This window comes from Hyla sarda, chromosome 2, assembly GCF_029499605.1.
Source record: "Hyla sarda isolate aHylSar1 chromosome 2, aHylSar1.hap1, whole genome shotgun sequence".
NCBI lineage: Eukaryota > Metazoa > Chordata > Amphibia > Anura > Hylidae > Hyla > Hyla sarda.
In genome coordinates this window covers 129,140,925-129,155,687 of record NC_079190.1, presented here as the reverse complement: position 1 = coordinate 129,155,687, position 14,763 = coordinate 129,140,925, and the positions used below count along the sequence as shown (strand labels likewise).

The 14,763-nt window shown below is 37.5% G+C and overlaps 1 protein-coding gene across 2 annotated transcripts in view; it reads right to left on the bottom strand.

Annotated features, from left to right (window-relative positions):
• PCDH17 (protocadherin 17) overlaps positions 1–14,763 on the bottom strand; it is a 203,232-nt gene that overhangs the window by 100,201 nt on the left and 88,268 nt on the right. For both annotated transcript variants that reach the window (XM_056555484.1, XM_056555483.1), the window contains one exon: positions 4,825–4,887. In XM_056555484.1, the coding sequence (XP_056411459.1) occupies positions 4,825–4,887 (63 nt within the window). The remainder of the gene's footprint in view (positions 1–4,824; positions 4,888–14,763) is intronic.

The window sequence follows — 14,763 nt, the reverse complement described above, 5'->3', positions numbered from 1 at the left end:
GAAATGTAAAATTAACTACCTGTTAATTTTCCTCCAGGCCTCCTTGCTTTCAATGTTATTCCATAATGATTGTTCTTTCTCCTTTAATCTTTTAAGATGTATTATGTAGCCATCATGAGTCAAATACTAACTACACACAAGCTGAACAATCCACTTAGTTTTGTTCTTATTTAATAATCATAAAAAAGACTAAGTATTTTTTTTTCAGAGACATCGGTAGTTATGGCACATGTGTAGGATGCACTGTGTGAATGCTGTGACTGTTCTGCAGAATTACTCTGTTATCAAGGAAAACTTTTACTGAAAAAAACTGCATATACAGCTTAAAATAGCATACACCGGGAATAATCTATGATGGTTCTAGGAGAAAGCCTATACAAGACACTGGGGAGAGCCATCATTAAAGGGGTACTCCCACCCTAGACATCTTATCCCCTATCCAAAGGATAGGGGATAAGATGTCTGATCTCGGGGTCCTGCCGCTGGGGACCCCGCAGTATTGCATGCGGCACCCACCTGTCCGTGATGTCAGGACTCCTGACATCACGGACTTCTGTTCTCGTAGTCGCGACTCAGACCCTCCAGCACTTCCGCTCAAAAAACAGGTGGGTACCGCATGCAATACTGCGGGGGTGCCCAGCGACAGATAAGGGATAAGATGTCTAGGGTGGGAGTACCCCTTTAAATCACACTGTGAAAAGGATTTGTGAGGGAAGGAACAAATTTCACATACAGTTTCTGGTTGTGATCAGTATTCTTAATGATAATAAAAAACAATTCCATTCCATTAGTTGTATAACGCAAGTATTCTCCAATAGAAGTAGGGTAGAATATCTTTATATAACAGAGCTGTATGGAGGTACTATATGGAGATACTATATGGCCGTACAGAGAGTGGATTCATTTGTTTTTTAGTACGGAGCTGCAGGAATTTTTTGCACAGGTTCTCAGCATTCAACATTACTATACCCAAAGACTTAAAGGGGAACTCCAGTGGAAAAACAATGTTTTAAAATCAACTGGCTCCAGAAAGTTAAACAGATTTGTAAATGACTTCTATTTAAAAATCTTAACCCTTCCAGTGCTTATTAGCTGCTGTATACTACAAATATACTACAGAGAAATTTGTGAAGTTTTTTCCGGTCTGAAAACAGTGTTCTCTGCTGACACCTCTGTCCATGTCAGGAACTGTCCAGAGCAGGATAGGTTTCTTATGGGGATATGCTTCTAATCTGGACAGTTCCTGACACGGACAGAGGTGTCAGCAGAGAGCACTGTGGTCAGACTGGAAAGAACTTCACAAATTTCTCTGTAGTATATCTGTAGTATACAGCAGCTAATAAGTACTGGAGAGGTTAAGATTTTTTTATAGAAGGAATTTACAAATCTGTTTAACTTTCTGGCTCCAATTGATTTGAAAACATGTGTTTTCCCCTTGTTTCCACCGAAGTTCTCCTTTAAAGGAGAAACCAACTGCTATAGAAAATCCTGTGTCTTCTGTTACAAACAAGTTTTAGCCTGTATAGGCTGGGTTCACATATATCAAATGTCCGGCACAGTTTCCCTCTGGCGTGCAGCGGAGGAAAACTGATGCTAGAACTGATCCCTTGAATGGGACAGTTCACAATCATCCAGCGTCTCAATTTTGATGCCGGATGGTTGGACATGCCTGAGGGCACCGAAGAGGAGAACACAGCTTGCTGCGTTCCCCTGTCTGCTGTGCAGAGAAAATGGACACCGGATGCAATACAACTGATGACAACTTGTCATCAGTTGTGTCTAGATTTAGGCAGAATTCAGCTCTACCGGATGCCGGACATATGTGGACCCAGCCTTACCAGGATTCTGTAGACAGACAATGGAGTAGGAATTTGATTCCTTGAGGTTAAGGGCGGGTTCACATTGAGGATTCCCCAGCCAGAAATATTCCGGTCTGAGAATTTGAGGGTGCCCTGCGCTGACTGAATCGGTCAGGGCTAGGACCACATGGACAATTTCATCTCTAAAGATGGCAATATATTCTGTTTGCATTCCACCAAAAGAATGACAGATATCATTATTTTGGTGGTGGAATTCCAGTGAAGGAATGCCATGCCAAGAGTTTAAGAGGTGCATTCAAGCCCCTGAAGTGCCAAGAGTCAAAGAGGCCTTTCTAAGCCCCTGAAGTACTGAGGAATTAGAGCTCCTTACTCCTCCTTTAATCTATGCCCCAGAGAATAAAAGCATTTTTTATATTACATGAAGTAAAGACAGATATATAAGAGATGTCCCCTCACTCTAACAACTATCTAACAGTGTCAGCAATTTGGGCTATGAATTTCAGCTGACAGATTCCCTTTAATTATTAGATTATTTCCTGCTTATAATGATTTAAATTATAGAAATATATTTAAAAAATGCTGATAACATAGTTTCCTAAATAAAGTGCAATTCCTGTTAATGATTAATAAAATTGTCACCCATATTTCAGAAGAAGCTAACTGCCACCTTGGGAATTGGAGAGAATCAATAAGGTAAGAATATTGAAAAACGTATGTTTAATAATAAGCTATTTTACATTTCTAACAGCATGATGACTAAATACGCCATAAAAGTCAGATCACTGGAGGTCTGGCTACGGAAACCTTCACATTTCCATAAGTGATGTTGTCTTATCCCCATACATTGCAAATGCATTTTACTGTTCTTTAAAGGGGTAGTCCGCCCCTAGACATTCCCTATCGAAAGGATAGGGGATAAGATGTCTGATTGCGGGAGTCCCGCCGACGGGACCCCTGCAATCTCTGTGCAGCACTCTGCATTTGTTTAAAACACTGGATGCAGGCGGCTGGGGTCGTGATGTCATGACCACGCCCCTCAGGATGTCACACCACGTTCCCTCGATGCAAGTCTATGGGAGAGGGTGTGGTGTGACGTCACGAGGGGTGTGGTCGTGATGTCACGACTCCAGCCGCCTGCACCCGGTGTTCGGAATAAAATGTTCCGAATACTGGGCAGTGGAGTATCCCTTTAGGGTCAGTAAGATATACAGATATAGTAGACTGTGCTCACACAGCAGTTTCCATATTCCTCATTGTCTGTAATGAAGAGTCATTGCACTTGTTTGGCCACATCACTACAAAAAATAGGAACCGGGAAATTTTGAGTTGTTGCTGAAATGGTCGGGGTCTCAGTGGTTTGATCTCCTTTTTAGCTTACTTTTTTTTGGTAATACACTTTTAAAATAATAGGAAATATAAAACAAGCTCAGAATAAGTCTCTAATAGATCCATAAATCTAAAAGTACATTTGCTATGCTGCTGAAGTCCCAGATATGACCTGCATGTTCATGCAATAAAGAATAAACCTGCCTCAATTTTATGGAAAGAATTAAAATATGATTGCTATATCCACTAAATGAATTTGCCATGATGATAAAGTTGGAGCACAGCTAATATGGGGGAATTTAAATGGATTCTAATTCTGTGAATTTTAAAATGAGCAGTCCTGTCAAAGCTGGTTTGTAATATTAAATTAGAAATAAATGACATCAGATTGAATGCATTTATTTTAAATAGTTAGAATATTTCTATTTAAAGAGGAATGGACACCTTTATTCAACAAGAAATACAAACACCAAAAACATAAGACATGGAACATTTGATTGATATAATTACTGACACATGTCTTTTGAATCCCTCTCCTTAGCTCCTGTCAATGTTGCCTGTGATTGTAAAGGGATTTAAAGATCTATTACACTTCCTGCTATCGGCGGTTCAGTCTGTCATCCCCCAATTGTAAAAGTCTACTCAGGTCCCCACTATCACAGACTGCTTTAAAGGGGTACTCTGGTGGTAAACATATATATTTTTTTTAAATCAACTGGTGGCAGAAAGTTAAACTGATTTGTAAATGAATGCTATTAAAATATTAATCCTTCCAGTATTTATCAGCTGCTGAATGTTCCACAGGAAGTTGTATAGTTCTTTTCTGTCTGACCACAGTGCTCTCTACTGACACCTCTGGTCTGTATCAGGAACTGTCCAGAGTACAAGCAAATCCCCATAGTAAACCTCTCCTGCTCTGGACAGTTCCTGACCAGACGGAGGTGTCAGCAGAGAGCACTGTGGTCAGACAGAAAATAACTATACGACTTCCTGGGGAACATACAGCATCATAAAGTACTAATTATTAAGATTTTTTTTAATAGAAGCAGTTAACAAATATGCAATTTTCTGGCACCAGTTGATTTGAAAAAAAAAAAATTATAATAAAATGTTTTCCACCGGAGTACCCCTTCAAGAAAATCCTTTATCTGCAAAAGATGTAGGCCCGGCATACATTATAATTTTTGGAGGCCTTTGGTGGAGTACACAGTTTACTTTTATTTTTATTCTTGTCCTATCTTGCTTGTTATTCTGTAAGTTGGTCAAATTCTGCCATTGAGAGGTTCTTCTTCCCTTGGCCTGGTGGCTTGACCTTGTCCAGCTGATTGATCCAATTGATCCCATAAACTATGTTCTTTTTGTATTCCCATTTTGTTTGGACTGAGAACTGTGGGGGTAGTCTTCTCCACTTGACTCCCTGATTTTTCATCATAGTTGTCCTAATGTATTGTAGATAATTTTGGCTCTTCTGGCTGTTTGCATTTCCCTTACGCCCTCCTTTTTCTGTAACCCTCCCAATCCCATTTCCCATTGAAATTGTTAATTTATTTATTTAACTAATAGCCTTTTTTGGTGCTTCTAAACATAGGTGGGAAATTATATAAAGTAAACATTCTGTATTGTTACAATGGGTACGCAAAATCATGCACAGACAAAAAATACATTAACTTGTTCTTACCTGTGCAGACAGTCTTACACAAAGATTTAGCATTACACCGTTCCAGGGTTTTACAACAGGGATCTGAAATTGCATAAACAGATTGCTATAAGGTAACACTCACAGTCTGCTGTTTATAACACAGTATATATTGACACAAGACTAGATACAACAAATAAGAATATCATCTAAACCTATAGAAATAATTTACACAATGCTGGTGTACCATTAACTTCTGTTTACTGTTTAACCCTGCACAACAACATGCCAGAAAAACCTTCAGACTGCAATTCACATGGCAACTGATAGTTGGGAACACATATAGCACATACATCTCTTGAAAGAGTAAAGCAAAGTCGTGTTTTTTACACTAATCTAGTCTTCTTGTGAGGCTGGGTTCACATCACGTTTTAGGCAATACGGGACCGCATACGGCTGGGGGGAACTAAAACCGGGCACTCCCGTATCCTTACCGTATGTGGCCCGTATGTAATGTATTTCAATGAGCCGACCGGAGTGAAACACTGACTCTGGTCAGCTCATTTTTGCCCTTTATGTGGTTTTCTCGCCAGACGTAAAACCATGGTCTACCACGGTTTTAGGTCCAGTGGGAAAACCGTATACGCGGCAAAAATGATCCGACAGGAGTCAGCGTTTCACTTCGGTCAGCTCATTGAAATACATTACATACGGGCCACATACCGCAGGGATACGGGAGCATCCGGTTTTAGCTCCCCAGCTGTATGTGGTCCCATATTGCCTAAAATATGATGTAAACCCACCCAAATCTTGGCATGTGTTGAACCATGATGAAAGGTAAGGAAAGACATATCTGTATGAAATAATTTCCCATCTCTATTTGGTTTTCCAATGACTGGAAAAGGATCTCATGTCTTATGTACAAAATATCCCTGACACATGTGTAACTCCACCTGGTACCTCTAAATAATTTTCCGTGACAGTGTAGGTGCTTCTATGGTCCCTACTAGTTTATTCTACCTTTTATTCTACTCCCTATTCCCATCTTGTCGCTCCTTACCCCCTCATCCCCTCTTTCTATAATTCACTTGTTCCTCTTTCTCTTATTTATTTTTATTTTCTGTTGCCAACAATTCCTCTCTGGATCAGCACTTTGGGCCTTTGACTAACATTCCCAATTTTTCCCTGAACACATTTACTGTCTTGGGGAGCCAGTCTCTCCTCACTAGTCCTATTTTTATGACACCCCTTTTACTCCTTCCCTTGTTGTAAATTGGAAAGGCCAATGTAGATTAATGGACATCATTAGTAAGTTGCCCAGTCTCTCAAACGACATAGTCATAAAGCTGATTCCATCTTATATCTGTAATATCTGTAATTCATCATTTTCCCTTAAACACTGTAGGGAATGTAAACACCTTCTATTAAGTTCCTATACATTTTTCAGAAGAAAACTGCTTATTCTATCTGAAACCACACCAACCAGGGGTCGTTTAAAGCATAAGAACTTATAACAATGTATAGCAGTTATGTCCACCTTTAGATTCACTCGATTAACATTGCTTAATGTAATGTTATTTCATAAAAGTTCATAAAATTTTTAATATCATAGTAATTTCAAGAGTTTTATTCAGTGTGGATTCAGATTCTAAGACCCTCACCAATCACTAGAGAGAAGGGGCAGAATTTCTCAACTAAGCCCATTGGCCCCTGTGCCTTAAGCTTTGCTCAGCTCTCCTTGGAGAGGAAAGATTAGTGATGTATGTACTCACAGACCATCATCTCTTCTAGAGTAAAGCAGAGCCCATCACATATGAAGGGGCACAGTATTAAAATAATTTATTTCAGTGATCAGTGAAGGTCCCAGGACCTTGGCATATCAGTATGACCTGTCAGATGTTTTCTGAAACAATGGATATTATTTGATAATATTAAGGTTAACATTAATATTTTATTCCAAACTATAAATCATACATTTATTTTTATGACTAGCAGTGCACATATTCCTATTTATAGAGGAAATGAATGCTTCATGGCACTTATAAGGGAGACAGGAGGTTTTCTAATTTATTTTCCATATATTTTAGGCATGGTGCACAAAAACAAAATAAAACCCATTCAAGCACAACCATTCAGTTTAATAAACTCATACATACACAACATGAAATTTTATCCAGTACAGCTGCTTTATCCTTAAAAAAACAAAAACTTTGCTGGAAGTTAGCCAATCAGAAATAACAAGCAAATGAAGCAAAAACTGATTAGATAGAAATGATGATTATTTCACTTGTTTGAGCTTCATCTGACACTAATATTGATTTTGTAACATGTTCAAAGGAACTCTCTCCTGTGTTCCCCATTACCTCTGCCAGCTCTCTCCAAAATGGATAAACAAACCTAAAGTGCCTGCACTGTTTTATGCAAAAACAACATAAAATGACTTCAAAAATATACTTTTAGGGTTTGTTCACACGTATGCAGATTTGATGCGCAGGATTTTCTGCTTCAGATTTCAATGTAAACTAAATGACTGAGCACAGCTTCTAATTGGCAGTTACAAATCCTGCGCATCAAATCTGCACAGGATCCTGTATGTGTGAACATACAAATAAACATAATAATAAAAAAATGAATTAAAAACAATGCCAGTAAGCCCTTAAAGGTTTTCCAAGCATGTTATGGCATATGGCTATTATATGTCATTAACATCTGATGACATGATGCATTAAATATGAAGTGATAACACAATTATGTCTTGTACTGATAGATATTGCACTTCATTGATTTATTATTGTAATCACATGTCTGGTCATAAAAAGCCCTTGGGTTGTGTTTATCATTATGCTTGAAAAAGGGCTCCACGGAGGAACCAAAATGTTACATTTAGGATAAGAAGAAATAAACTGCCATTGCTTTTCACTGAATTGGAGTGCTGCACCATTGTGACTTCTAAGTATTGTGGACGGGTATCAGGTCTAGTACACTGGCACCATTTTATTACAATTGGTTGTATTGTCTGTGGGAAATTGAGTCAGTGACTTATGTTTCATTCTAAACAACTGTGCCATTTCAGAGTAAGTATAGTTGAACCTTTATCTGGGAAATCAGCTCAGAGTCATCAGTGAGATCCATATTATTAGTACTTTTTTTTATTTAAGGAGGAAATATTACTTCAAAGGCTATAGACATCTTTAAAAGCATTTTTTTTTATTCTTAACTCCTTAATGACAGAAGACGTATATGTATGTCCTGTGCCAGCTCCTATTGTGTTAAGCATGCTCAGGAGATAAGCGTGCTTCATACCTGGCAGGTCCCAGTTGCTATCAGCGGCCAGGACCTGTGGCTAATACTGGTCATTGACGATCGGGCAGATGTCTGGTATTAACCCTTTAGACTCTGCTATCAAAGTTGATTGCGGTGCCTAAAATGGGAGAAAAGTATCGCCGGTTAGCTCAGTGGGCTGTTTGGGACCGCTGGGTGAAATTGTGGTGTCCCGAACAGCTGAGAGGACAGTGGGAGTCTACTTACCTTTCTCCCGGCTGTCCGATCGGCATTTGATTGCTCCAAGCCTGAGATCCAGGCTTGAGCAATTGACCGCCAATAACACTGATCAATGCAATGCTATGGCATAGTATTGATCAGTGTATTTAATCAGTGTAATGCATGTTATAGTCCCCTATGGAAGATATAACATTGCAAAAAAAAAAGTGTAAACAAAAAAGAGTTCATAAATGGGATTTAACCCCTTCCCTAATAAAAGTTTGAATCTACCTCCTTTTCCCATTTAAAAATACTATGTATATAAAAATAAATGTAAACATATGTGGTATTGCCACGTGCGTAAATGTCCTTCCTATAAAATATATAAAAAATAAATAATTAATTAAACCGCACGGTAAATGACATCCCTGCAAAAAAAATGCAAAAGTCCAAAATAGCAGGTTTTTTTTCAATTTTGTCCCACAAATATTTTTTTCACGGTTTCACCATAGATTGGGTGGTAAAATGATTGATGTCATTACAAAGTAAAATTGGTGGCGCAAAAACAAGCCCTTATATAGGTCTGTAGGTGCAAATTTGAAAGTGTTATGATTTTTAGAAGGTTATGAAGAAAAAACTAAAGTGCAAAAGCAGAAAAATCCTGTGTCCTTAACCTCTTGGGGATGAATGGCGCACCTGTTCATCCTGTACCCACTCCCGCGATGTAACGGAGCCCTCTAATAACCCTTTAGACGTGGCGATCAAAGTTGATCACCATGTCTAAAATGGAAAAAAAAAAGCATTCCCGGCAGCTCAGTTGGACTAATCGGGACTATTGCATTGAAAATATATCATTAATTAAACCGCATGGTTAATGGCACACACGTAAAAAAAATTCCAAAGTTCAAAATAGCGTATTTTTGGTCACTTTTTATACCACAAAAAAAAATTAATAAAAAGTCCAATCAATATAGAAATGGCACCAATGAAAAACTTCAGATCATGGCGCAAAAAATTAGCCCTCATACCACCCCGTTCGCGGAAAAATAAAAAAGTTATAGGGGTCAGAAGATGACAATTTTAAACGTATTAATTTTCCTGCATGTAGTTAGGATTTTTTTCAGAAGTAATACAAAATCAAACCTATATAATTAGGATATAATTTAATTTGTATGGACCTACAGAATAAAGACAAGGTGTAATTTTTATCAAAAAAATTTACTACATAGAAACGGAAGCCCCCAAAATGATGATTTTTTTTTCAATTTCTTTACACAATGATTTTTTTTGGTTTCGACGTAGATTTTTGGGTAAAATTACTGATGTCATTACAAAGTAGAATTGGTGGCACAAAAAAATAAGCCATCATATGAGTCTGTAGGTGCAAAATTGAAAGGGTTATGGTTTTTAAAAGGTGTGGAGAAAAAAATAATAAAGCGTCAAAATTTAAAAACCCAGAGGGTTAAGGGGTTTAATTAGAATTTTATTTTAGGAAGAAAAGATAATTTAAAGACTATGGACATATTTAAATGCTTTTTTTTTTTTTGTAAAAATGTGTACATGTGAAAATGTTTTGCCCTTTTTTCTGAACTTCTGATAAATGACTAGTTCAAAGGTTTATTTGCTTTGGTAATATAGCAGTGTAGAAATTTGTTCAGCAGATCCAGTAGAGGGCTTATATATCTCCATAGAAGCCCTGTTATGGATTTGTAAAAAATATAGCTGTAAAACAGGTGTGTACCTGAGCCCTTAAGATGTCCTATGAGTTTGATTTAGCATGTAACTTGCAAAACCAATTAAGTAGTATATTAGCGAAAAAATGCTATTAAACTCATGATGTTGGACACATTTTTCATCCCCATCTTGAATACATTTAACAGTGGAGAATAAGCCTATTCATTTTACAAAACCAATTCATTTATCCAATTCATTCATCCTACAGGAAGGTAACAATAGATGCCCAATACTTTATTGACATGTCTCGTATTAACTTTCGATTACCTACTCTTTTCTAAGGCTCATATGAATACATGAGCATTTTCCCACAAGTTTTTTGTATAGTATTTTCTGGCCAATGTATTAAAGCCAAGACAGCAAAAAACGACCTAAAGACAATGGAAGCCAATGCTTTTCAATTTGTCATCTCTTTATGGTATTCTGTAAACACATACTGATCCTTTATCAAAAGAAGGAAATAGCTGGGAAGCACTCTATTGTCTATTATTAAGAATTGTGAGTCAACATCTGTTAGAAATGTAGGAGATCAGCAATGACATTGTACATATCTTCTCACAAGAGTGTCATATTTTATGTTAACATGTAATATTGGAACACCTTCCAGGAGGTTCTATGCCTTTTAGGTAGACTTTATAAGACATACTTTATCACTGTACAAATAACTAACACTTTTCAATCCATCACTTTTCTGGTGTGGTTAGTTGCATTAATTAAAGGAATAATGGAATCTCCCTAAAAAAGTAATTAACCAATCTGAGGGAAAAATAGAAGAAATTCTGTCATGGTATGACAATTTCATGATGTCCAGGCATGTCAAAAGCTTAGATTACACTAGGTCTCACTCCTGAGACCCACTGCAATTGTGAGTTACAGCCAATTGAAGTGCACAGCAGTGTGCTCCTCACTCCCCGACTGTAAATAAAATCTGACCTTTTTACTGCACAAATGAAGATTGTAAGGGCACAATCTACCGGCCAGCTGGTGTGTGGGGTGTGCTGCTGTGCACTTGATCGGCTTATAATTTGTAATCGCAGCCGGTCTTAGAACTGAGACCCTGAACGATCTAAAATTTTGACATGTCTGGGCAAAATGTCAACATTGTATTCAAATGATAAAAACTCTGTAAGAAACTGTTATTATTGCTTTCTTTCTTTTATGTTGCTTGCTAAATATATACAAAATACTTAAAATACTTTCTTTATGGAATTATTAGTATTTACATGAAACAAAATTATACTATTATAAGTTATTTTCATTGTATCCACTTCACCCAACAAAGTGTCTTACTCCATTCTAAGGGAGTGCACATTTTTGCAACAAACTATTCATTTCTTTATTGCATTTAAAATAAAATGAGACACCACAAATCTACCCTATTATTTTGTTTCCTTTACAGGCCAATGTACCTTTTTGACTGCCTTGGGTGTAGACTGATTCTGCACTCCCACTTTACTCCACTTAAACCAGTCCCATTACTACGGCACGGACTTGGTCAGTACTTTGCTGAAAATTTTGTTCAGTAAACCTGAACATTGGGTGGCCTATTTTGGCAAAATAGTGTTGGAGAATGTAAAAGGTTGATCTCAGAGTAGCCCAAAATATCTTGAAAACAACTTTCCTAAACAATCAGGAGGTAATATAGAGATTGTATAAGAGCCTCTATAAAAGCTTATGCACATTGCTTCAGCAGCCATTTTAAGGATAGCAGGTTTTATCTCTTTAGGGAAAATAATGTAAGAATACCACAGATATGAGGAGAAGCACACATCCACAAAAACTTTAGTTAAAGTCGCACTGCTGTGTACAGTTTTATTTCTGTCAGTGCAAAATCTGTGCCAGTACACTAACTCTTGTAAAAAAAATTTAAAAAAAAGTGAGGAGAGAGTTTTGTGTCACTTTTTTTTTGCACTTTTAGGACACCATCTGTTACCATTTCCCAAAATGTAATCATTTTTATTGGTTGCTTTTTAAAAAAATGATCTCTATTTTTCAGACCACTTCCCCCCCCCCCCCCCCCACCAAAAAAAATAAATAAAAAAAAAAACCAGGAAAGTCAAGTCTATTATTTGTAATTCAAGGTGTTTTCCAACCCTAGGGGATAACATGTCAGATAGTGGGGGTCCCTCTGCTGGGGACCCCCGGGATCTCGGCTGCAGCACCCCGCTGTCTTTACTGCACAGAGCAAACTCACTCTGTACGTAATGATACGATACAGGGGCCGGAGCATTGTGACTTGTGACGGCCGCCATGCCCCCTTCCATAGACTTGTATTGAGGAGATGGGATGTGACATCATGAGGGGTGGAGCCGTGACATCACGATGCTCTGGCCCCTATATCGCCCTTCATTACGCACAGAGTGAGTTTGTTCTGTGCAGTAAAGACAGTGGGGTGCTGCAGCCGAGATCCCGGGGGATAGGGGATAAGATGTCTAGGGGCGGAGTACCCCTTTAAGCAAAAAGCTCTAATCAGATTATTATTAATTATATGACCTAATAACTTATATTTGCAGCTTGTTTAAAATATTTGTGGCAGTAAATGTCTCTGCTAGATATTGTTTCACAAAATGCAAATCTCTTAATTCCCTGTTAGGCAGTGAACCATGAGCGTGACACTCGCTTCCACTGAGATTCTGCATGAATTCTTAATCCGAGCCATCAATATCTTGCATGAGGTGTTATCTTGTCATGCTATGCAGTTCAAGGAGCAGATACATGAAGCAAAACTAAGTTTAACTATAATTGATGACTCATCAGCGCTGAGCATCTCATGGTAAGATTTCTTGTCACATCAGGAAAATGACACCATTTCTCCATCAAATCTATCATACCGTACACGAACACGCGGCTGTAAAATAGGAAAATCCTTTTATTTTTCTTCTTTTTGTCTTGAGCAACATTATGGCCTTGGAAATGCAGTCCACTTTAAAATAACCTTTTATATTTAAATATTTGACATTTTCGAATAAAATGCTACATTGTAAGAGTTTCAAATTAAAGCACCAATAATCCCATAACCGGCCTAATAATAGCAGGCAATTCTATATAATAATTCTGCTGTGTCCTTTCTCCCATGACCTTTACTCCAGTGAGAAACCTCATTTAATTCTATCCTTTGAAAGAATATAAAAACAGTTTATGTAGCATTCAGCACAATCCCAATGGAAATAAGTTTGTAAGAATAAAGCTTGGTTCATCCTTTTTGTTTTTTAAGTGTTACTAATTTTATTGGCTAAACCGAGGCAGCCAATAATTGGGAGCGCTGGGGTACCATTTAAAAGGTTTAGTATAAGTCGATCTAATTTTTTACACAGGTTTTATTGACTGTTCTTTGTTTAGGCTTGGAAATCCAGTAAGGTGCAGTTGTTTAGCATCCAAAGGTTTTTTGTTCTTTAATGTGCTAATAAAAGCGGTGAAAAGACTGTTATTCAATAAGTCAAAGTTCATTTGTGTCAGCGTTATTATCTGCGTCTGGCAGTGGCTGTGTCAGATACTACTTTTAAATTGTAATGAAAAAGAGGGCACTAAGAGATCATTTCCTTAAGATGCAGATATCATCTGAAGTGAAGCACACAGGACGACTAGGCCTGTGGGAATTCTGAAAGCGCTCTGTTTACGTACCTGTCATTTGCTTGCATTGTTCTCAGATAAATTGGTCTAATAAGATCCAAGCTTCATTAAATTCTACCATAAAGTTCAAATTCCAGCTAAGTAAACTGACAATAATAAATATGATGATCAATTATAATGCAACTGCTTGTACAAAACGGGAAGACATGTAAATAGTTTCTTTTCTCCTTAAGATTACATGGTGTCAGCAGGTCCCTATTATTTACTATTGACCTTATGCCCTATAGACAAAAAAAAAAAAACAGAAAAAAAAAACAGAAAGAATAAGTACGCAATATGTAACTCCATATACAGTACACAGAACATAGCACAGCTTCTTACAGTCCACATGCAAGCACAGGGAGAGGCGGGTTATAATAAACTTACAATAGTATGGAAGAAGCTTTCTTGGTTTATGTAAATGGTGATTATTTTTTGTATAATTTGTGTTCTGTTTCTTATCTTTGTCAAGAATTGTACTAGCCATTTGTGAAACAATCATTGTTTATTGTAAAAAATTTCCTTTCATTTGATTTCTAACATTTTTGTAAATCACTTCATTTACTTAACCCCTTAAGGACTCTTTTCCGTTTTTGCACTTTTGTTTTTTCCTCCTTACCTTTTAAAAATCATAACCCTTTGAATTTTTCACCTAAAATTCCATATGATGGCTTATGTTTTGCGTCACCAATGCTACTTTGCAGTGACATTAGTCATTTTACAAAAAAATCCACGGCGAAACGGAAAAATAAATAATTTTGTGACAAGATTGAAGAAAAAATGACATTTTGTGAATTTTGGGGCTTCCGTTTCTACGCAGTGGATTTTTCTGTAAAAATTAACTAATCAGATTGCTTATTTCTACTCTCAAATGCCTTGTCAAAAATAAAAGAAGCAATCTGATTGGTTGCTATGGACTATTGGTCAACTTTTCCTCTGCACAGGTTCCCCCTATGTACCTACAGGAGCATAGCCTTACACTGCAGGCTGCATAATGATGTCATTTCTTCCTACAGCCTGCCAGAAAAGTCCGGCACCGCTCCAGAGGATGAAGAGAGCCCGGCCAGGAGAGGCAGAAAGGTGAGCAGAATTTATTTTAAAGGATCCATCTGAGGGCATTATTAGTACATAATGGGGGCATTACTCAACTGTGGGCAC